This window comes from Terrapene carolina, unplaced genomic scaffold, assembly GCF_002925995.2.
Source record: "Terrapene carolina triunguis isolate 2854851 unplaced genomic scaffold, T_m_triunguis-2.0 Scaffold111, whole genome shotgun sequence".
NCBI classification, from domain to species: domain Eukaryota; kingdom Metazoa; phylum Chordata; order Testudines; family Emydidae; genus Terrapene; species Terrapene triunguis.
Window position 1 is genome coordinate 5,039,888 of NW_020664462.1, and position 21,818 is coordinate 5,061,705.

General features: G+C 48.0%; 2 protein-coding genes across 2 annotated transcripts in view; both read right to left on the reverse strand.

Moving 5' to 3' along the window:
• The window catches only part of CUNH1orf35 (chromosome unknown C1orf35 homolog), a 33,876-nt gene extending 14,445 nt beyond the window's left edge, over positions 1 to 19,431 (reverse strand). The window contains exon 1 of the mRNA XM_026652078.1: positions 19,348 to 19,431. The gene's annotated coding sequence lies outside the window, so the exon portion shown is untranslated. The remainder of the gene's footprint in view (positions 1 to 19,347) is intronic.
• On the reverse strand, positions 11,570 to 19,430 carry MRPL55 (mitochondrial ribosomal protein L55). Its single transcript, XM_026652079.1, has 3 exons — positions 19,348 to 19,430; positions 13,676 to 13,877; positions 11,570 to 11,844 (listed from the first exon to the last, which is right to left on the reverse strand). The coding sequence occupies exons 1-3, from the start codon at positions 19,371 to 19,373 to the stop codon at positions 11,695 to 11,697; spliced, it is 378 nt and encodes a 125-aa protein (XP_026507864.1). The 5' UTR covers positions 19,374 to 19,430; the 3' UTR covers positions 11,570 to 11,694.
• Positions 19,432 to 21,818: the final 2,387 nt, after the last annotated feature.

Below are 21,818 nucleotides of genomic sequence, written 5' to 3' on the forward strand. Positions count from 1 at the left end.
GAGGAGAGCACAAGCTGTACCAAGTGGCTGCAGGGGCGGGGGGTGCACATGCAGCCGCTTGGTGCCTTCGGGTTTAGAAGGGAGGCGTCCGCGCTGCTTTGGTTGACGTCACAGGCAGAGAGGCCGCGCGAGCCTGCAAAGGCTGTGCGCACGCGCGCAAGTGACTTCATTGCCCCTGGAGTTCCAGGGGGCTGCTCCCAGGAGCAAAGGGGTGTGTGTGTGTGTAGCTGAGTCTAAATTAACACCCCCAGGGGAGTTTTAACCCCCCTGCGTTTGCCAGGTATTGACACCAAGCAGTAACAGCCAGGTCTCTTCTGAGTCCCCTCTTAACAAGTCAGTATTATTTATTAACCACAAGTCTCCTTGGCTGGGCTGTTGTGAGGATTACATGATGTTTGTAAAGCACTGAGAAAATGCAAAACACAACGTATTAATTAATTTATTATGGAAGCCCCTCATAAAATAAGCCAGATTGATAGGAAAGGCCCTATAAAATATGAATATATAAGACCCTATACAAATAAACCAGATGCATATAAAAGGCCCTATGAAACATATGTTAATATATAAGACCCTATAAAATAAACTGGATGCATACCAAGGGCCCTATGAAATATATAATATATGAATATAAGACCCTATAAAATAAGCTAGATGTATATGCATGGCCCTATGTAATATCCGATATGAGACCCTATAAAATAAACAAGGTGCATATGAATGGCCCTATGAAATATATAATATATAGGACCCTATACAATAAATCAGAAAGATACGTACAAAAATTAATTCAGTTCTGAAAATTTTAGATTTGGAATTTTTTTTTAAGATTTTTTTTTTTAGAAAATGTGTCAGAGTATGATGAGAACAACTCTGGGTTCCAAAAGGGGGAGAACCCCTCGCCTGTTCTAAATCCCCAAAAGACCAGGCCAGTCAAAATAATTGAGCTTATATTGACAAAGTGAGGAAGCTTTCGGTTGGTCAGAACGGCCTTTCCCAAAATGGAGACGTGTAATTCGTTTGAACTATCCAGTCCTTCTCAAGCACACTTAGTTGAGATGACTTGTTTCTATAAGACTGGGGAGTAAGGCTATGACTACATGGCACTTTTGTTGGCAGAGGTGCCAACTCCGTGGGTGCTCCGGGGCTGGAGCACCCAAGGAAAAAAACTAGTGGCTGCTCAGCACCCATCAGCAGCTCAGCACCCATCAGCAGCTCCCCCCCCATCAGCTCCTCCCTCTCCCCCCAGTGTCTCGTGCCCACTGGTGGGCCCCACCAATCAGACCTTCCCCCTCCCTCTCAGCACCTCCCACGCACTGCAATCAGCTGTTCAGCGGCGTTCAGCAAGTGCTAGGGGGAGGAGTGAGGGCGGGGTGTGCTCAGGGGAGTGGGTGGAATGGGGCGGGGCAGGGGCAGGAAGAGGCCGGGGAGGAACAGGGGTGGGAAGCAGTGGGGTGGGGGATTGGAGTGGGGACGGGGCCCAGTGGTGAAGTGGGGGTCGATCACCCCCCGGCAACTCATAAAGACTCTTCTGTTCCTGGTTCAGTGTGGCCAGGAGCATTTCCCTTAGGCTGGGATTTTCAAAGGAGCCTAAGGGAATTAGGTGCTTAATCCCTACTGAGTCACAGCCTTAAATGCCCTATACCTCACTTTTCGTAACAGCTAAAATAAGGACAATAATATGGGCAGGGAGGGTTATAAGACGTCATTCCTTAGTGTTTGTAAAACATTTTGAGATCCTCAGAGGAGAAGGGCTATAGATGTGCTTGTTATTGGTTGCTAATAATAAAAACACTGTTATAGAACACTTGTCGTCCATAGATCTCAAAGCCCTTTACAAAGGAAGTTAGTGTCGTGTTCTAGGCCAGTGCACTATCCATTTGACCACACTGCCTCCCTACAGCCATTGGGCTGTGAAGGTATATTACTGAGTGCTTGTTGGAACATCAGGGTCTTTAGACATACTCTGAGATGAGAAGTGTGGAATTAGTAAACTACCTGCCGGATCGGCGGGTAGCAATCGATCTACCGGGGATTGATTTATCGCGTGTAGTGTAGATGCGATAAATCGATCCCCAATCGCTCTCCCATCGATTGCTGAACTCCAGCTTGGCGAGAGGCAGAAGCAAAGTCGACGGGGGAGCGGTGGCCGTCGATCCCGCGCCGCGAGGACGCAAAGTAAGTGATTTGAATTCGATCTAAGATACGTCGACTTTAGCTACGCTATTCTCGTAGCTGAAGTTGCGTATCTTAGATCGATCCCTCCTCTCCCCCCAGTGTAGACCAGGCCCAAGCCTCATCCCCGGGAGTCTGATGTAGCTCCCTGATCAAATCAGTGAAAAGACTCCTATTGGCTTCAGTGGAAGTTGGATCAGGCTCCAGAACCTTTATTTCACCATCTGAACAAAAGCCATTTGTGACTGGGGTCCCAGGGGAGCCAACTGAGGTCACTCAATTAGGGTGAACTGCAAAGATTGGGGCAGGCAATCCCCAAAGCTGGTGGATATTCCAATACTTAGATTTACCAAACCAGCACAAAACAGCTTCTATAACACCTCACTGGTTACCCAGAAGCCAACAACACAGTTCTCTTAAACCAGCCCAGCCTTAGGCCTCCACCCAGACACCCAAGTCAGATATGATGAGGATTACTGAAAATCGTATTCATCATATAAAGAAGTTCTACCAATCCCAAAGGATCGGACACATTAACTCCCAGGTTAATGGATATTCCAGATTTTACCCAAATACACGCTTACAGCCAATCCTTATTAACTAAACTAAAATGTATTAAAAAAGAAAAGAGAGAGAGAGTATTGGTTAAAAGATCGGTATACATACAGACATGAGTACAGTTCTTGAGATTCAGATTCATAGCAGAGATGGTGAGCTTTATAGTTGAAAAGAGTTCTTTCAGAAATTAAAAAATTTTATTAAAGTGAATGTTTAAAATTAAATATACACGAGTTAAGAGGGAACGTACTGTACATCTGGGGTCAGGCTTGGGATAAGAGGGATTACAGGTATCGCTTGCAAGGGTGAAGAGATACATACATATCACATAACCGGCATAGACTCAGATTGGGGTGCAGGAGTTTTTAAAGTGTTAGTGGATAAGTGGGGTCGGGTACGCCACCCATGGAATGAATAAGGAGTCCAAGTCAGTATCGGTGTGGCGGATAAGTACCTGGGTGGGGTGCATTCCTTGGTCCGTCAGGGAAGGAAGTGGGTTATTTTCCTGGTCGGCGGTCTCGTTTACTCAGTGTGGTATTGACGGTGTCCTGTGATGTGTTCCGTATAGATGTCTCTGGACCACCTGATGGTGTCGGACACCATGAGCTGTCTCATGAGCCGGGCGTAGTGTCGACCAACTCCGCACGCTCTCAGAATCGGCTTGTTGTGGGGGTCCCAGGAGCCCAGGGCTCCCACGATCAGGGCGTGTATCTGGACCTTGTAGCCCTGGGCTCTCAAGGTCTCGGCCAGCGGGGTGTACTTCAACGTCTTCCGTGCTCGGGCCTCGTGGAGAGCCGGTGACCGGTTTTCAAAAGGCATCGTGACGTCTATGATGAGGACCTTCTTTTCTGCGTCCGTCACGTCACGGGTTGCAGTCTGCTGTCTGTCCCGGGGATGGCGGAGTCGAGGGTGATCTTCCCAGGGACGGCGGGATGGCTTTCATCAGCCGGTTCTGGATGGTGTTGTGGCGGTGCCGCCAGGCTCCAGAGTGTAGTCCAATGTTTATGTTCAGGGTGTTCCAGATTAGGACTGGGATCTCAGCCTTATGACTTAAGCTTCTCCTGCAAGAAGCATCAAGCAGGTCTGAGATGACAGGATCAGGATCCAAGGGTCTTTTCTACAGCTTCAGGCCCTCTTCTGACAGCTCGGAGTCCTTAGCTGAACAATAGGCACTCATGGGGACTTTGAAGTGGACTCATTTCCTAAGCATCACCAATAATTATCTACACAGATTAACATAAGGCAATTGCCCGTTTTTCATCATTCTCAGGTGATTTTCTATACATTTCAAAGAGAGAGGAACACAGGGATATTTTATGTTTACAGTTCATTTAAATGTTAATATTCCCTATTTGATCTCTGAATCAGTAGCTATATTGACAGACAGGAACTGTCCGTTTACATAGGTAATCATTAAACAAGATATAAGTAAACACATACAATTAGTATCACCTTTAATTTCCAACAATATAGGTTTGCATTTCAAAGTTCTAGCCTATCTAACATGGAATGGCCCTAATTACCATTCACATACTTTATAACTTGTCTTTAAAGGTTGACTCTGAGCTATTTGGCCTGCAAGCTGCTTAACCCTTTCTGGCCATGTGTCAAACTTTGTATAAGATCCATTGCAATTATATAACAGTGGTAGCAACAATGGTTTGCATGGTCATATTTTAATCAGACAACGTCACACCATTGCTTCAAGCTTCTGTCTGTAACTGATCATCATAATATCATTGATTTTGTTTTAACTCTTAGTTTTACAGTAATGGTAAAAGGGTCATGAAAATTGTTGCATTTGAATAAGGACTGACCAACCAGAAAAGACTGAGATATGCTAATCTGTTCCCTTAAATTCCTAGATTTGTTTCTTAAACATGTACCTCCAGTAGTTAATATGGCCCAGATCCTTAATGGTATTTAGGCACCTAACCCCCATTAATTCATTGGGAGTTAGGTGCCTAAACACCTTTAAGGATCTGGGCCTATGTTCTTTGACCATGAATTGTCATAAGAACAGCCATACTGGGTCAGACCAATGGTCCACCTAGCCCAGATCCTGTCAGTAACAGTGGCCAGGACAATTTCAAGTGATCCATCCCCTGTCGTCCAGTTCCAGCTTCTGGCGGTCAAAGGTTTAGAGACACCCAGAGCATGGGGTTGCAACCCCTGACTATCTTGGCTAAGAGCCATTGATGGACTGATCCTCCATGAACTTATCTCACACTTTTTTGAACCCAGTTATATTTTTGGCCTTCACAACAACCCCCGGCAATGAGTTTCCCAGGCTGACTATACTTTGTGTGAAGAAATACTTCAACTGCTGTCGATTAATTTCATCGGGTGAACCCTAGTTCTTGAGTTATGTGAAGAGTTAAATAACACTTGCTTATTCGCATTCTCCACACCATCCATGACTGTACAACCCTCTGTCATATCCCCCTTTAGTTGTGTCTTTTCTAAGATGCACTGCCCCAGTCTTTATAATCTCTCCCCTTTCAATCAGTTATAACGAAGGCTAAGATTATGTCACAGATTATGGCATGGAATCCGTGAGTTCCAAAGACCTCCGTGACATTTTCCGCTTTAGCCCCGGTGGGGCTCCCACAGCTCCCTGCTGCCGTGGGTGGCGGGGGACCCTGCTGCTCCCAGCCACCGCGGCCGGCAGGGGACCCCAGAGCTCTCAGCCGCTGTGGGTGGCAGGGGGACCCCACAGCTTCGAGGCACCATGGGTGGTGGGGGCACCCCACAGCTCCCAGCTGTAGGCCCCACAGCTTCAAGCTGTTGAGAGGATGGGGGGAGGGGAGGAGAAGACCCATCAGTGGGTGCTGGACTCCCCCCCCCTCCCCATTTTGTCAGTTATTTTTAGTAAAAGTCAGGACAGGTCATAGGCTTCCGTGAATTTTTGTTTATTGCCCGTGACCTGTCCCTGATTTTTACTAAAAATAACCGTGACAAAATCTTAGCCTTCGTTATAACCAGCACTTGGTCCAAGCATTCTTTCGGCAGTTTTTAGGAACACAGGAATTGCCATATTGGAACAGACCCGTGGTCTATCCAGTCCAGTGTCCTGTCGCCAACAGTAGCCAGCACCAACTGCTGCAAAGGAAGGTTCAAGAAGCCTCCTAGTGGATAATTATCCTGCCCACAGGGGAACATTTAAGTTCACTAAACTTTTATACCATAAAGTTGTTCTCCTCGCCGCCATCATGGAATGCTGGTGCAGACACCGCTGTGTCTGGCCAAAGAGCACCGAAGAGCCAGCTCACGTTCCTGCCAGTCTCTGGGCAGAACACACAATGCCCTTTAGTGGCAGAGGCGGGGAGTACGGCTGGGGCAGGTCAGGGAGTGCTCTTATTAGAGACCACTTCTGGGGTGGTGTGATGGGGTGCCCACCCCACACAGGGCTGGAAGGGGTTAAAACAGCCAGGCAGGGCAATTAACTCCACAGGCTGCACCTGGAAGAGGAGCTAGGGAGCAGGGAACTACACCTCTACCTCGATATAACGCTGTCCTCGGGAACCAAAAAATCTTACCGCGTTTTAGGTGAAACCGCGTTATATTGAACTTGCTTTGATCCACTGGAGTGCGCAGCCCCGCCCCCCCGGAGAACTGCTTTACCGCGCTATATCCGAAGTCGTGTTATATCGGGTGGCGTTATATTGAGGTAGCGGTGTAATTGGAAGCAGGCTCAGATGGGGAGGAGCAGATGGGGGTCTGTATAAAGCCAGGTAGCTGGCAACAGAAGAAAGGTGCAGGGAAGTAGGCTCCAGTCACTCCCTAAGTGGACGGAGTTGGGAGGCTGGCAGACCCAGACAGGGGAAGAAGCTAGGAAGGTAGGAGAAGGCTCAGGGGAATAGCAGCAAGGAATGGGAGTGTAGACCTTGGCTGCTGACCAGAGGGCCCCTGAGCTGGCATTAGGAGTAGAGGGCGGGCCCGGGTTCCCCTACCAGCCACGGGGAACGTGGCGCAGTAAATGGAAGCCTGCCATTTCCTATGGAGGGACTTTCATACCCTGCAAAGGGGGAATATGTATTGTGACCTGGCCGGAGGGATGAGTCCTGAAGAAGAGCATGTGGTTCCTGGAATAAGAGGAGTCTGCAGGGTGAGAGGACGGAGAGATGCTGACAGGGGAGGGCGCAACGCCCATCCAGAGCTAATCCCCAGGATGGCCAGGAGGAGGTGGCACCTACGGTGAGTGGACCCTGTGACAGGCGGTGCTGACTAGGTGTGGAAGGAACTTCATCCAGCATTGCTCAGCCTCATGTACCATGCCCGAAAGTGACAGGATGGGAGAGGAGTTAAAGGGGAGAGGAAAATAGGATACCTCCCCCATGCCCCCCCCCCCCACAAACTCATTTAAAAAGCACTCATGAAAGTTACAAGGAAGCCAAAAGGTTAAAAGGCAAAGCTACCAAGCTCCTCTCTGGGCTGATCTTAAAATAGCCCATTAATCTCACAGTTTAAAGCCTATTTGCATTAAATGCCATCCCAAAGGAATTCAAGGTCTGTTTCTTGTCAGACATAATTAGATCTACAGCCTTAACCTTGTGCAGCGATGGCCCCCATGGATCCACACCTGCACACGCCATGTGCATCAAATTATTTATCCTTTATTCAGCACCACAATCTTTACAGATATTAAAGCTCAAACCCTGCCCCAGGGACATTACAGTGGTAACCCCCGGTCCTACAAACACACACACCTTTCACTTTCCTCAGCCCCATTGAAATCAATGGGTAGACTACCCACGTGAGTCAAATTAAACATGTGCATAAGTTTTTGCTTGATCAGCACCTCAGTTGAACATGGGGCGTAGCAACTAAGGGAGAAAGGGAGAAGGAAATGGCTGAGCAAGGGATACAGCATGAAAAATCATAAGATTGATAGTTGTAGATGCGGCATAGCTGTTTCCCTCTCAATTTTAGTTTTGCAGCTTATCTGCTGAACTGTTTACAATTGCTGTATATTTTGTGGGACGGATAGCAGGCTTCCTGCTTCTGATGTACTTAGAACATTTTTGCTATTACTTTTTGGGTCTTTGGCTAGCTGTTCTTCCAATTCTTTTTTGGCCTCCCTAATTATATTTTTACACTTCATTTGCCAGAGTTTATGCTCCTTTCTATTTACCTCACTAGGATTTAACTTCCACTTTTTAAAGGATGCCTTTTTGTCTCTCACGGCTTCTTTTACTCTGTTGTTTAGCCACGGTGGCACTTTTTTGGTTCTCTTACTATGTTTTTTTAATTTGGGGTATATATTTAAGTTGAGCCTCTATTCTGGTGTCTTTAAAAGGTTTCCATGCAGCTTGCAGGGATTTCACGTTTGGCACTGTACCTTTTAATTTCTCTTTAACTAACCTCCTTGTTTTTGTATAGTTCCCCTTTCTAAAATTAAATGCTACAGTGTTGGGCTGCTGTGGTGTTTTCCCTGCCACAGGGATGTTAAATTTAATTATATTTTGGTCACTATTACCAAGCGGTCCAGCTATATTCACCTTTTGGACCAGTTCCTGTGTGGCACTTACGACTAAATCAAGAATTGCCTCTCCTCCTGTGGGTTCCAGAATTAGCTGCTCCAAGAGGCAGTCATTTAAGGTGTCAAGAAACTTTATCTCTGCCTCCCATCCTGAGGTAACATGTACCCAGTCAATATGGGGATAGTTGAAATCCCCCATTATTATTGATTTTTTATAGCCTCTCCAATCTCCCTGATCATTTCACAATCACTATCATCATCCTGGGACGGTGGTTGATAATATATCCCTACTGCTATATTCTTATTATTAGATCATGGAATTACTATCCATAGAGATTCTACGGTACAGTTTGGTTCATTTAAGATTTTTACTTCATTTGATTCTATGCTTTCTTTCACATATAGTGCCACTCCAACAGCATGACCTGTTCTCTCCTTCCAATATACAGGGGTCTCTCCTTCCAATATACAATGTACCCTGATATTACTCTGTCCCATTGATTATCCTCATTCCTCCAAGTTTCTGTGATGCCTAGTATATCAATATTCTCATTTAATACACTATACCCTCAAGGACAATAAGGCCATTGCAGAGAAACTAAATGAATTCTTTCCATCTGTCTTTACGGCTGAGGATCTAAGTTCCCCGTAAGCTGCAAGGCCGCGCAGCAGCCTTCCTAGCGCTGCACAGGCGCTCAGGGAACCTGCCCTTCCCCCAGCCCCAACCTGCCACAGCTGGGGCACCCCTACCCCGGCCTGAACCCAGCCGCAGCCGGGGTGGCCTAGCCCGGCCCCAACCCTGACCTGGCCGCAGCTGCCCAGCTCAGCCCCGGCCCAGCCATGGCGCCCCAGCCAGGCCCAAACATGGGAGGAGAGGGTCCCTAGGTCCCTGCCAGCGGCTGAGTACAGTACCAGTGCTCAGACAGGCTAGAGCCCTCCAATGCCAGGCGGGGCTTAGCAGGGCTCCAGGGCAGAGCCCTTCTGTGGGGCTGCTCCCATGTAGCCAAGTGCCATGGGCTCAGTGGCACAGGATTGGGCTCTTTCTGACGGGGGGGGGGGGGGAGGCTATGGCAGCCTGTCTGTCCTATGCACTGCGCTACAGACTGGGGCAATCAGCTCCTATTGCCCTGGCTCCCCACCCTGCTGGGGAACAATGGGTCTCTGCTGGCCTTTCATTTGCCCTGGGACCCCTTGGCTAGCTGGGAGCTGGTAGAGAGCAGAGGCAACAGGAGGCTGTGGGCTTGGAGCTGGGCCTGCCTGGCTGCCGAGAGCAGCCATCCCATTTCACAGAGCCCAGTTCGCCCTGATTCGGGGCCCACCAGTGACAGCTCCGAACTGCCAGCCAAGGAGGGCACCGTGCAGCTGGGCTCCAGAGGAAGTGCAGCAGATCACTGGTGGGGGACACACAGAGCGAGCCGAGGAGGTCAGCTCCTTGGGAAGAGCCAGAGCATGGATCCCAGCAGGAAGGGGCCCTGGCCTGTCGCTGCTGATCACTGGCTCATATGCGCAAACCGTCGACACCAGCTGAGGCCCCTCCCCCAGCCCCGGCCCAGACCTGCCAGCGAAGGCGCCTATCCTGCGCCCCAGCCCCACAGCTGCTTGGGCGGGGAAGAGAACCTCTCCCCCTCCTGTAGCCCCAGAGCACCCTCCTGAACCCCAAACCCATCCCTGGACCGACCCCAGAGCCCTTACCCCCTGCACCCAACCCTCTGCCCCAGGCCTGAGCCCATCTGTGGCCCCACCCGGAGCCCTCACACCCCTGCACCTCAACCCTCTGCCCCATCCCTGAGCCCCTCATCACCAGCCCCACCTCACAGCCTGCACCCCCAGCCAGAGCCCTCATACCCCTGCACACCAATCCTCTGCCCCAGCCCTGAGCCCCCTCCCACACTTCAAACCCCTTGGCCCCACCTTCATGAATTTTGTTATATGCACCAATATGGAGGTGATGCGTCACATATCACCTCCATATCAGTGCACATAACAAAATTCATTCCACACATGGGTGGGAAAATTTAGAGGGAACACTGCTGAGGATGTGAGGGAAATTCCCAAACCTGAGCAATTCTTTTTAGGTGACAAATCTGAGGAACTGTTCCAGATTGAGGTGTCATTAGAGGAGGTTTTGGAACAAATTGATAAACTAAACAGTAGTAAGTCACCAGGACCAGATGATATTCACCCAAGAGTTCTGAAGGAAATCAAATGTGAAATTGCAGAACGACTAACTGTAGTTCATAACCTATCATTTAAATCAGCTTCTGTACCAAATGACTGGAGGATAGCAAATGTGATGCCAATTTTTAAAAAGGGCTCCAGAGGTGATCCTGGCAATTACAGCTCGGTAAGCCTGACTTCAGTACCGAGTAAACTGGCTGAAATGATAGTAAAGAACAAAATTGTCAGACTCAGAGGAACATAATTTGTTGGGAAAAAGTTGTAATGGTTTTTGTAAAGGGAAATCATGCCTCACCAATCTACTAGAATTCTGATGGGGGTCAACAAGCATGTGGACAAGGGGAGTCCAGTGGATATAGTATACTTAGATTTTTCAGAAAGTCTTTCACAAGGTCCCTCACCAAAAAGGCTCTTAAGTAAGATGTCATGGGATAAGAGGGAAGATCTTCTCATGGATTGGTAACTGGTTAAAAGACAGGAAACAAAGGGTAGGAATAAATGGTCAGTTTTCAGAATGGAGAGAGGTAAATACTGGTGTCCCCCAGGGGTCTGTACTGGGAATATTCAACATTCATAAATGATCTGGAAGAAGGGGTAAACAGTGAGGTGGCAACATTTGCAGATGATACAAAACTACTCAAGATAGTTAGATCCCAGGCAGACTGCAAAGAGCTACAAAAGGATCTCTCAAAACTGGGTGACTGGGCAAGAAAATGGCAGATGAAATTCAATGTTGATAAATGCAAAGCCTCTATTTGCCAGGGGCTCAGAATGGGTGATAGGGAATGGATCACTTGATGATTACCTGTTCTGTTCATTCCCTCTGGGGCACCTGGCATTGGCCACTATTGGAAGACAGGATACTGGGCTAGATGGACCTTTGGTCTGACCCAGTACGGACGTTTATATGTTCATACAAACATAGGACTGGAAGAGACCTCGAGACGTCATCTAGTCCAGTCCCCTGCACTCATGACAGGACTAAGTATTATCTAGACCATGAGATGATCACGGTTGAGGTATTTTTGATGAGTCGGACTGGAGGATCTTGCACTGCCAGTGCCCATACTGTATCTGAGTAGTGGATAAACAGAAACTTCAGTCTCCAGGACTGTCAGTCCAGTAGCTTTCACCAACACTAAATAACACATACATACAAAATGAAACAGGTGCACAGAAGAGAAAGAAAGAATCTTTACTCAGCTACAACTTTCTCCTTATAACAGTAAGTTAGTCTCCTTCTCTGCAGGCCCAGGTTGCCAAATCTTCCCTTTACACTTCCACAGATCCTCAGAACAAATTCATTTCTTCTTCCAAAATTTTCTGTAATCGTCCAAATTAAAATCATCATCCAACACTTTCTCCTGTTTGCTCTTAAGCCTTCTGGGATCGCGTTTCCGTAACCTCGCTCTTCTTTCGGCCTCGGAAAGAGTGTTAATGTCTACAGGCATCTGTGGAGGGGAACAAAAATTAATCAGTCAAAGGCATCTTATTCAAATACCTCAGTGTTCAAAAGGAGAGGAGTTTGCTGCAAAATAAAAATCCCAATAGAGGTTAATCAAATAGGAATCATTTTATTAATTACAAATCTCTTACTGATTGCTGGGGTTTCACTGGTTTGGGGGCAGATGCAGAAGTTATTCTGCATTCATCTGTTATCCCGAGGATGTATGATGTAGTAGTGAAAGGTCGTCAGAACACAAGCATCTAACCTTCCAACAGGGGTTGACTGGGCAATGGGAAAAGTACTGTGGTATGTAGAGGTTGCAGTTATTAACACTGTGCAAAATAAGCTGAAAAAAAAATAATGAATAAGTGGGAGGAGGGATTGGGTTTCTTTTCAATTAGGAAGATTGCATTTTTAAGTGGATTTATTACTGGAGAAAAGTGTTGGGCAAACAGCTCTGTGAAATGTAGTCCTGTGCTTATCCACACTAGAGATACAGCACTGGCTACTTCTCACCCCACCAGCCATGGTGCATCAACCCTGACTTGGATGGACCACATCTAGGCATGCAATGATAATTCAATTGGACTCATTCAGTACTAGGCCAATAAGAACCATTTGTGGTGGTGGTGGGTTTTGTGCTGGTGGTGGGTTTTGTGCTGTGGGCACCTACCCACTGGGAGCTGACCCAAGACCCACTAAACTTGTATGTAAGATACATCAGATGGCAATGACTTTCAGTTTTGGGACTTGTTTTGTGCTGGTGACCTAAAGGTGAAAGGCATTTTATCCTATTACTAATCCCCTGAACCATCCAGATTCTGACCCACCTGCTCTTGTATTCAAGTGACTTTCCAAGGAGTAAAAGGATTTGGTTCCTGGAATCACCACATTCCCCCCCTAAAAGGCCTGTATCTCAGAGACCTGTCTTTGGCCAGAGGAGGCTGAGATCAGCGGGAAAGAGGGGAGCAGGGGTTGCCTGAAAAATGCCTGGAGCATGAGGTGGCTTCTGAACTGTAACCACCCACAGGACGCAGACAGGGCATTCATTACATTTCTAGGGTAGGGGAGATTTCAGCCCCATATTCTTATAAATGGGTGAGGGGAAAATAAAAAATTCTGAAGATTAGCCCCCTCCATCTTCAGTAATCCATCTGAAGGGAAGGGAGCACCCTTCATCATTCAGGCCACCACCTGGAGCAATGTTAACAGGCTCTAAAGGGAGATGCAGCCTGCCCTCAACAAGCAGGGATTAATGAATGTAACTTGGCCCTCTCAGGGTGGAGGCGGCTGGGGAAGCAAACTAGGAAGAAATTGGGATAGAGCTGAACACAACTTTCCAAAAATCCAATGTGATTGCTAATTAGTACTACTTCTACAGCTTTACAAAGTATTTATGATGTAGGAACACTGGAACAGCCACCCCAACGGTATCTAATGATCCACCTAGCCTGATGTCCTGTTGAAGAGATGACCATTAAAAATACTGGAGGCTCTACCTCCTCGGAGGAAGTTAATTGAACCTCGTGTTTCAGGATATGGAGACAACTCTGCCCCCGGACAAATGAACAAGGCTATTTGGAGGTTTATCACCTTTCTCTACAGCATCAAAGTGATCCATCCAGTCTAATATCCTGACCACCAATGATTTGATCCAATATGGCAAATCCTATGTGTGCATCAGTGACTGATACAGGATGCTTCAGAGGAAGTTGTAACTCCATCCTTCTCATTATGCAATATTGTGCAATACTCATATCTATTTGTGCAATACTCAATACAACCTCCATCCCAGCAATTCTATTAAAAAATAGATTTTGCTCAATATTTCTTACTGTAAGTATCCGCCTTGGCTCCTTATAGCGGATGTGAATAGTAGATCCATCAGGCTTGACCAAGAGCACTGGGTAGGACCTGCCGTACGTCTGCCTCTGAATGCGGGCGATGGATGTCCTGTTGGAGTTATGCTGGCTGAGGGATGTATGCAGATGGCAAGCAATGGGTAGTAACCTGTTCATTGCATCCTGACGCAACAAACTAAAGGGAATTCAAACAGGGCAGGGTTAGTTATTCTTCCCCTCCATTCCACAGGGAGGCAGAGAAAAAAGAAGTCAAGTTCAGTAGACTAACATCAGGGCCGGCTCCAGCGTTTTTGCCGCCCCAAGCGGCGAAGAGAGGGAGAGAAAAAAAAAAGATAAAGCCGCGATCGGCGGCTGGTCTACCGTGCTGCTTCATTCTTCGGCAGCAATTCGACGGCCGGTCCTTCCCTCCGAGAGGGACTGAGGGACCCGCCGCCAAAGACCCGGACGTGCCGCCCCTTTCCATTGGCCGCCCCAAGCACCTGCTTCCTGCGCTGGTGCCTGGAGCCAGCCCTGACTAACATACATGACTACGGTCTTACCAAATTCATGGTCCATTTTGGTCAATTTCACAGCCAGAGGGTTTTAAAATCTGTCAGTTTCACTATTTCAGCTGTTTAGATCTGAAATTTCAAGGTATTTTAACCATGGGGGTCCAGACCCAAAAGATGATCGTGGGGTCTGGGGGGGGAGAGTTGCTGTTGTAGGGGGGCCAGGGGATTGCCACCTTCACTTCTGTGATGCCTTCACAGCCGGGCAGCAGCCCTGGAGCTTCCTGCAGTAGGGAAAGAGGCTCCCAGAGTTGGAGGTGAATCTGATCTCCCTCTGCTGCTGGGAGTGCCCTGCCAGGGGCTCCTAGCCCCAGTCAATGGTGGATAAACGCATGGGCACTCCAGGAGCCGTTGGGGGCAGAAGCGCCACGCCCAGGCACCCTGAGGGGTGGAAGCCCCGAGCTCAGCTCCGGGGCTGCTGCAGTGCAGAAGTGAGGGTGTACCACCCTCACTTCTGTGCTACCTCTGCAGGCAGGTCTGATCTCCCCACCAAGAGCGGCCATGCAGGGGAAGGACAAGTCCTGTCCTTCCCCAGCTCAGCCCAGACTAGCAGCTAGGAGCTCCCAGCTGGGGCACTCCCAGCAGCACGGGGAGATCAGATTTCACAGGGAAGGGCTTATTTTGTGGTCTGTGACATGTTTTTCACAGCTGTAAAACTGGTAGGGCCTTATACATGACACCATGTCCAAGAACATGGACTAGAGATGGAAGAGATTTATAGTCCTCCATCCAGGCTATTTTTAAATGTCCCAAGCAAAGAAGCTTCCACCACAACCCTGGTAATATTAATGATGATGAGCATTTACATAACATTTACCTTCAAAGTGGTTTACAAATATTAAGTAATCATATTAGCAACAACAATACTTTTTGCTTATACTACAATTTTACACAGGATGTAAGGCATTTTTCAAAGGAAGGCAAATGTTTAATGGGGAAAAATAACAATCAAGGAAAATTGAACTACACAGTATTTAAGTGGCTTGGGAGGATTAGAACTCAGGAGTTCTGTGCACAGATGAACAGACCAAGCCCCTGTTTCATATCCCACAATCGGACAGATCTCATCTGCAAATCCTTGGTCCTGTAGTACAGCCTGACATTTTAATGATCACTTTTTCTTCCTTCAAATAAATAAGTCATGTGTTGATGACAGGCCTCCAGGACGGATTGCACTAGGCCAGTGGTTCCCAAACTTTAACAACCTGGGAACCCCTTTCACTAAAATGTCAAGTCTCGCAAACCCCCTCCTAAAAATGAATATTCCCAGGGATTTTCTCCTTTACCTGAGTATAAATTATAAAAGCAGTGATCTTGGAAATATAAAATTTGTTTTTATGACATGCTTATTACACACTATTTATTATTAATTATTATTTATAATTACACTATTTTTATTACATTATGAAAACGGCAACACACTTCCAAGATCTTACTTCTGTAGCTTGTATCACTTTGAATAAGCCTGTTACAAGACAAGGCTCCTATGTTTCATCAAGGAGTATCAGATGTGAAACAGCATGAAGGTATTTAAGAAGCTAACTCAGAGTTCCTCCTACATAAGCATTCAGGTCTTGAGCAGTCCAGGAAAACAACGCACATTATAACAAAGCTTAAACTCGTTCTTCATAATAATTTTAAAAACAACACTAGCTGCCTATTTAATTTTAAAAACAGCAAAAAAATATCCACCTCCCTTTCCATTTCTTATAAGGAGTCTTGGAGTTTAAATCTCCTCAGTATGATAGATATGCTTGCTTTGATCTGCTTAGCTCTTGGAAGTCCAGGGGCTCCAGGCTGCTGGCCCTGTGCTGTCCGGGGTCCCTAGGGACAGCTCTGTCTGCCATTAGGGAATTTTTTCCCCCCCGAGAACCCCCCAGTTTGGGAACCACTGCACTAGGCTAATTTCTATCATGTGACTAGAGTTCACAGGGCCCTGGATCACCAATCTTCACTGAAAAGCCACGTGGAAATAGTGTGAACAGCAAAAATAGGAGGGTACAGACAGGCAAGGAAAATGGTTAGAGCCATGGAAAATCTTCCTCATTAAGAGGAAGTGTAAAGATCAGACTTTTTAGTTTAGAGAGAAGAGGAGCATGAGGGGACACAATAGAGGCACATGAGATCTGGTTTCATTGGTCCGGGAACTCTTAATTCAAGTGAACAATACCACTGTGACATTCCCCAGAGTGCCAGCTGGAGTGCTGTGTCCCCTTAGCTCTGCAGCCCGGCATGCCTTTTACACTGTTTTGCTGATGAACAGCAGCCCCTCCAGGCTCTCCTCACTCCCAGCCACCAGCATGCAAAGTCACTCCCAGCTGAATGCATGAATGCTATGCCCAGCCATTCATGAATTATATACAGGATGACACCATGCATACCCCTCAGCCCCAACCTTGCTCCCCAGAAACGTGCATCTTATACTGTTCAGGACCCTCCCCCGGACAGTATAAGCTCATAGATAGATCGGCTTCATTCCAACAATGGGTAATGAATATGCACTAGGCTTGTTGACCTAAGATTCTCAAGCACTTCAACCAAAACACACAGTTTAGATAAATCAATAAAACAAGTTTATCTAGAGAAAGACAGATTTTAAGTGATGACAAGTATAGTTGAGTATAACTCAGGAATGGTTACAAAAGAAACAAAAAGATAAAACTACAAGCTAATTCCCAAATTTTACCAAGCCTAATAGGTTTAAAAGCAAAAGGTTTGTCTCACCCTGAGCTGGAATACATTTCACAGGCTGCATCCCTTTCCAGCATGGAACCACTCCCCCCCCTTTGTTCAGTTCTTTGAGACTCATTGTTGTCATGAGCAGAGAGATGGAAGGAGGAGAGAAATGGCTATGGATATTTTTCATCCCTTCCTATACCCCAATCCCTTGCTGGGTCATGGGGTCAGGCAGTTCCATTGCCTACATGAGCTCCAAACTGCCCTTCAGATGAATTGTGAATTTCTTGTTTACAACTCCCGCCCTGCTGGAGAATGTCTGATTGAGCCGGTAATGGCTCTTTAGCCCTTTGCTGATGTGTCTCTGAGAAATTGGTTTGTGGGTGTTACCAAGAACTACAAGTTTCAGTAACAATCATATAGTAAAATCTCAATTTTACATGCAGTGTTGTTACACACATTCCTGGGGGAATTCTGTGCCAAAAAATTAAAAATTCTGCATATAACATTTTAAAATTCTGCAAATTTTATTTGTCAAAACAACACTACATAATCACACCACTTTCAATTATTTTGGTAATTTATTTCAAAATACCTGTCAGCAGGTATGTCTGTAACAATACAGACACACAAAAATTCCCCCAGGAGTAGAGAGTTAAAAAAAACCCCTATGACAACCTAGTTCCTCTCCCACTCCGCAGAACCCACAACCCTTCCCGAGTCCAGCCACGGGGCTCCTCCAGCCAATATACCTGAATCCCTCCCCCACCAGAGCCCAGCCATGGGGGCCCCCCCTAGCCCAGATACCCGCATCCCCTCCACTCCAGAGCCTAGCTGTGGCCCCACCAACCACACCCACCCCCCTACCGCCCAGGGATCCAGAAAGAGAAACAGCCTGTTGCTGGGTCCCAGCCAGGCTTGTGTGGAGTTTCCTGCGTGCCACTATCTCCTTCCCTCAGGGCGTACAGGGAACTACAGCTGCTAGGAACTCTCTACTCCAGGGGTGGGCAAACTTTTTGGGCTGAGGGCCACATCTGGGTGGGGAAATTGTATGCAGGGCCGGGGCAGAGGGTTGGGCTGCAAGAGGGAGTGCGTGGTGTGGGAGGAGGTGCGGTGTGCAGGAAGGGGCTCAGGGCAAGGGATTGGGGCAGAGGAGGGGTGCGGGATGTATGAGGGGGCTCAGGGAAGGGAGTTGGGGTGGAGGGGTGCAGACTGCAGGGGGGGCTCAGGGCAGGGGTGCAAGAAGGGTGCGGACTGCGGAAGGGGGCTCAGGCAGAGGGTTGGGGTGCAGGAGGGGTGCAGGGTGCAGCAGGGGCTCAGCGCAGGGGTGCAGGATGTATGAGGGGGCTCAGGGCAGGGGATTGGGGTGCAGGAGGGGTGCAAAGTGCAAGCAGGGGGCTTAGGGCAGGGAGTTGGGGGGGTGGGGTACAGGAGGGGTTCGGGTTCCGGCCCGGCACCGCTTACCTCAAGCGGCGCCGGGGTGGCAGCGGCGTGCACCGGGGCCAGGGCAGGCTCCCTGCACCGCTCCCGGAAGTGCTGCGGCCCCTGGGGGACAGGGGGCTCTGCGTGCACTGCCCTTGCCGCACCTCCAGGTACCTCCCCCGAAGCTCCCATTGGTTGCAGTTCCCCGTTCCCGGCCAATGGGAGCTGCAGGGGGCGGTGCCTGGAGCAAGGGCAATGCATGGAGCCCTCAGCCCCCTTGCCCAGGGGCCGCAGGGATATGGTGCCAGTGGCGCCACGGGCCGTATCCAAAGCCCCAGGGGCCGCAGGGATATGGTGCTAGTGGTGCCACGGGCCGTATCCAAAGCCCCAAGGGGCTGGATCTGGCCCGCGGGCCGTAATTTGCCCTCCCCTGCTCTACTCCCTCCCCCGGCCCAGTGTCTTCTATGTGCAAGCTGGGCTCTGCCAGATCCAGTGGCCCGTAGTGGCGGCCAGCAGCCCTGCAATCCATTTCTGTGGGGGAAAGGAAATTATGCGCAAAAAACATTAATTTCTGCAAAATTCTGCATTGCGCAATCTCACAGAATTCCCCCAGGAGTAACATTTCAACATGATAATAATATTCAGCAGATTATGAGTTTTCAAATGATACCTCACAAGGCATACTTTGTACAAAATATAACATAAAATGGTGAACATGGGGTACAGGGTCTCACAGTGACTGACTTCACTGGGGCAATCTGGGCAATAAAGGCTGCAGGATCAGATCCTGTCGTAATGACAATAACTACAAACTTTATTCTTAGTCATAAAAGGTCTGATCTTTCGAGGTACTGACTACCTATTGCAAGGAGGTGAGTGCTGTCAACTCCCACTGAAGAGAATGCCAGATTGCCCATTTATTCCATCAAAATGAACACACCATGACCAACATCAGCCAGCCCTTTAGCCAAGTCACAGTATTTGGTATGTGAAGCTTACCCCAGAGTCCTGCTTACTGCTGCCATCCCGCTCTTAGGTAGAACCACAAAAGTCCAAGGAACTAGTTCAACAAGGGCTTTGTCTGGAATACTGGATTTAACCGCTGCATGAAACTATTCCATAAAGTTCTTCAAGGTAAGTGATCCAACTGTTACACCACAGCTCTGCACCATACACGTTCTTCTCTTTGTAGGTAACCTAATGACCAAATGGACCAAAAAGAGATGGATCAAGCAAAGCAGCCTTTTCTTGCTACTTTAATCAAATCTCTTCTGAAACTGCCCATTTTTTAAAAAAAACTTGCAATTCTGAGATACCTCATTAGCATTTTGGAATGTGCTTTAAAATAAAAAGTTAGTGTAAAGGAAGGTTCTGAGAACTGATGATTTCACCTTCTTTCTCTGCAAAATTATAGCATACGGCTGCTCATGTCAAGCCAATCTGTGCTCTGCATTCTTTGATCTTTCCAGGTAACAATGGTGCAACTTTCATTAAAGCAGAAACAGAAGATAAGGCAGATATCCAATGTATGACATTTAATTTTCTGCAGCAACATTTCTCATAGCCATTAGCAAGTTCACTTAATTCTTCATCAGATTTTATTATTAAGCCTTAGGAAAATAAGCTAATTTCCAAACACACATCATCTGGAAACTGGCTAATTTCTAGAAGTCACTGGAGTTGCTGCGCCAAAGGAGAAGAGCTGTTTTCTAATGGCTGACAGATGGGTCACGTTGGGACTCTGCAATGGAGAAACCCATCTGGCTCTGCCTCTCTGCTCTCAAAAACCTACCTCTCCTCCTCTGAGCCTGCTCTCCCGCTATGATGCTGGTTCACAACTCCTCTCATACGCCAAGAACCAGTACAGAGCTCAGAGCTCTGTGTGGCAACGCAATAATGGCAGCTGAGAGGAGAGAATGAACAGCAGGAGGAAATTGCTTTGGCAGGGAGGGATCATTGGTGGTGGAGGGAATCGCGTGCCTGGTGAGGGGAAAAGGAGAGGTACCCAAAACATGTACTCTTCAGTATCCCAAGGGTTAACACCTGCTCCATATTTCAGTCTAACTGCACCTGCAGGGTTAGTGATGATCCTGTTGTACAACATCAGGTCTGTCATGTGGGGTTACGGGTGTAATCACAGGAGGGGAGCAGTAGAGCCAGCACACATTTCAGACAGCTGGCTACACCCCTGAATGCATAGGGTAGGCTGCAGTGTGGCCCCAAACACCTCATACATTGATATCGACCCTCACATAAGAAGAAGTTATTTTTCCCCCCTTTACTACAGTGGGCCAAATTTGTCCCTGGTTGAACTCTTTAATGGGGCGACACCAGGAATGAATTTGGCCCAATATTTTCCACATATAAAATCTTTTAGCCATTCTGGTTACAGTATCGAGGGTGCTGTGTGAATTTTAGACACAAATTAACCAAAACCTGGCCATATTGCAAGCTGGGATCTCTGGGTAGGAGCCTCCTTCCTATAACCTTCCATGACTAGTCTGTGTAGCAGGGTCATGACTAAGCTCACACGCAACAACTTAAGACTGCAATAGCTTTTCCACTTGTCTGACTCTAAAAGCTCCCTAATGCTCCCATGTAATGGAGTTATAGCCTGCCCCTGCCTTCTCTGACCCCACTCTGCACGTAGCACACACATGCTAAACACATTACTATGTGTTATTTGTGTTGTGGCAACACCTGAAGGTTTCAAACAGGATCAAGCCCCATCACAATAGGGTGATGTACAAACACCTATCCAATTAGGAGCCCCCAGCACAGGATGGATCAGATCTTATCTTGCACTTGCAAGGACAGATTAATTGATTGAGGTATTATAACTAGAACTCGTATGATCCTAAAGCATCCCAACAGTGGGAAACTAGGAAAATAAAACCTACAAGGGCTGAGAAAAAGAAGTAGGGAGAAGCAGGGACAGAGTGATAGGCAGGGTGACAGGCTGGTGTAGCAGGGCAATAGGCAGTGACAAGAGCAGGGTGACAGGCAGTTATAGGGGCAGCCAGAGCAGGGTGAAAGAGATGTGAGGGAGGGCCATGAGGATAACAGGTGCCCCAGGGGGCATGGCAGGAGAGGGGATGCGGGAGGCAGGGCACCCAGGGAACATGGGGGCAATAGGGCCAGGGTCATGGAGGTAGCAGGACTATGGTGCACAGAGAGAGCTAAGGCAGCAAGTGCAGGGGGTGTAAAGTCATGGGTCCAGAGGGAGCTGAATGAAGTAGCAGGCACGGGGGTCATAGAGTCCTGGGATGTGTAGGGGCCGGGGGGGCAGGCCATGGGGCATAGAGGGGGCTGAGGTAGCCAAGCGCAAAGGGGGGGGCAAGCCATGGACCACAGGGTGGGCTGAGGTAGCTGCATGCTGAAGTGGGCTGAAGTAATAGGTGCAAAGGGCATGGGGCCCTGTGGCACAGGGGGTGAGGTGGAGGGGGGACAGACCATGGAGCACAGAGGGG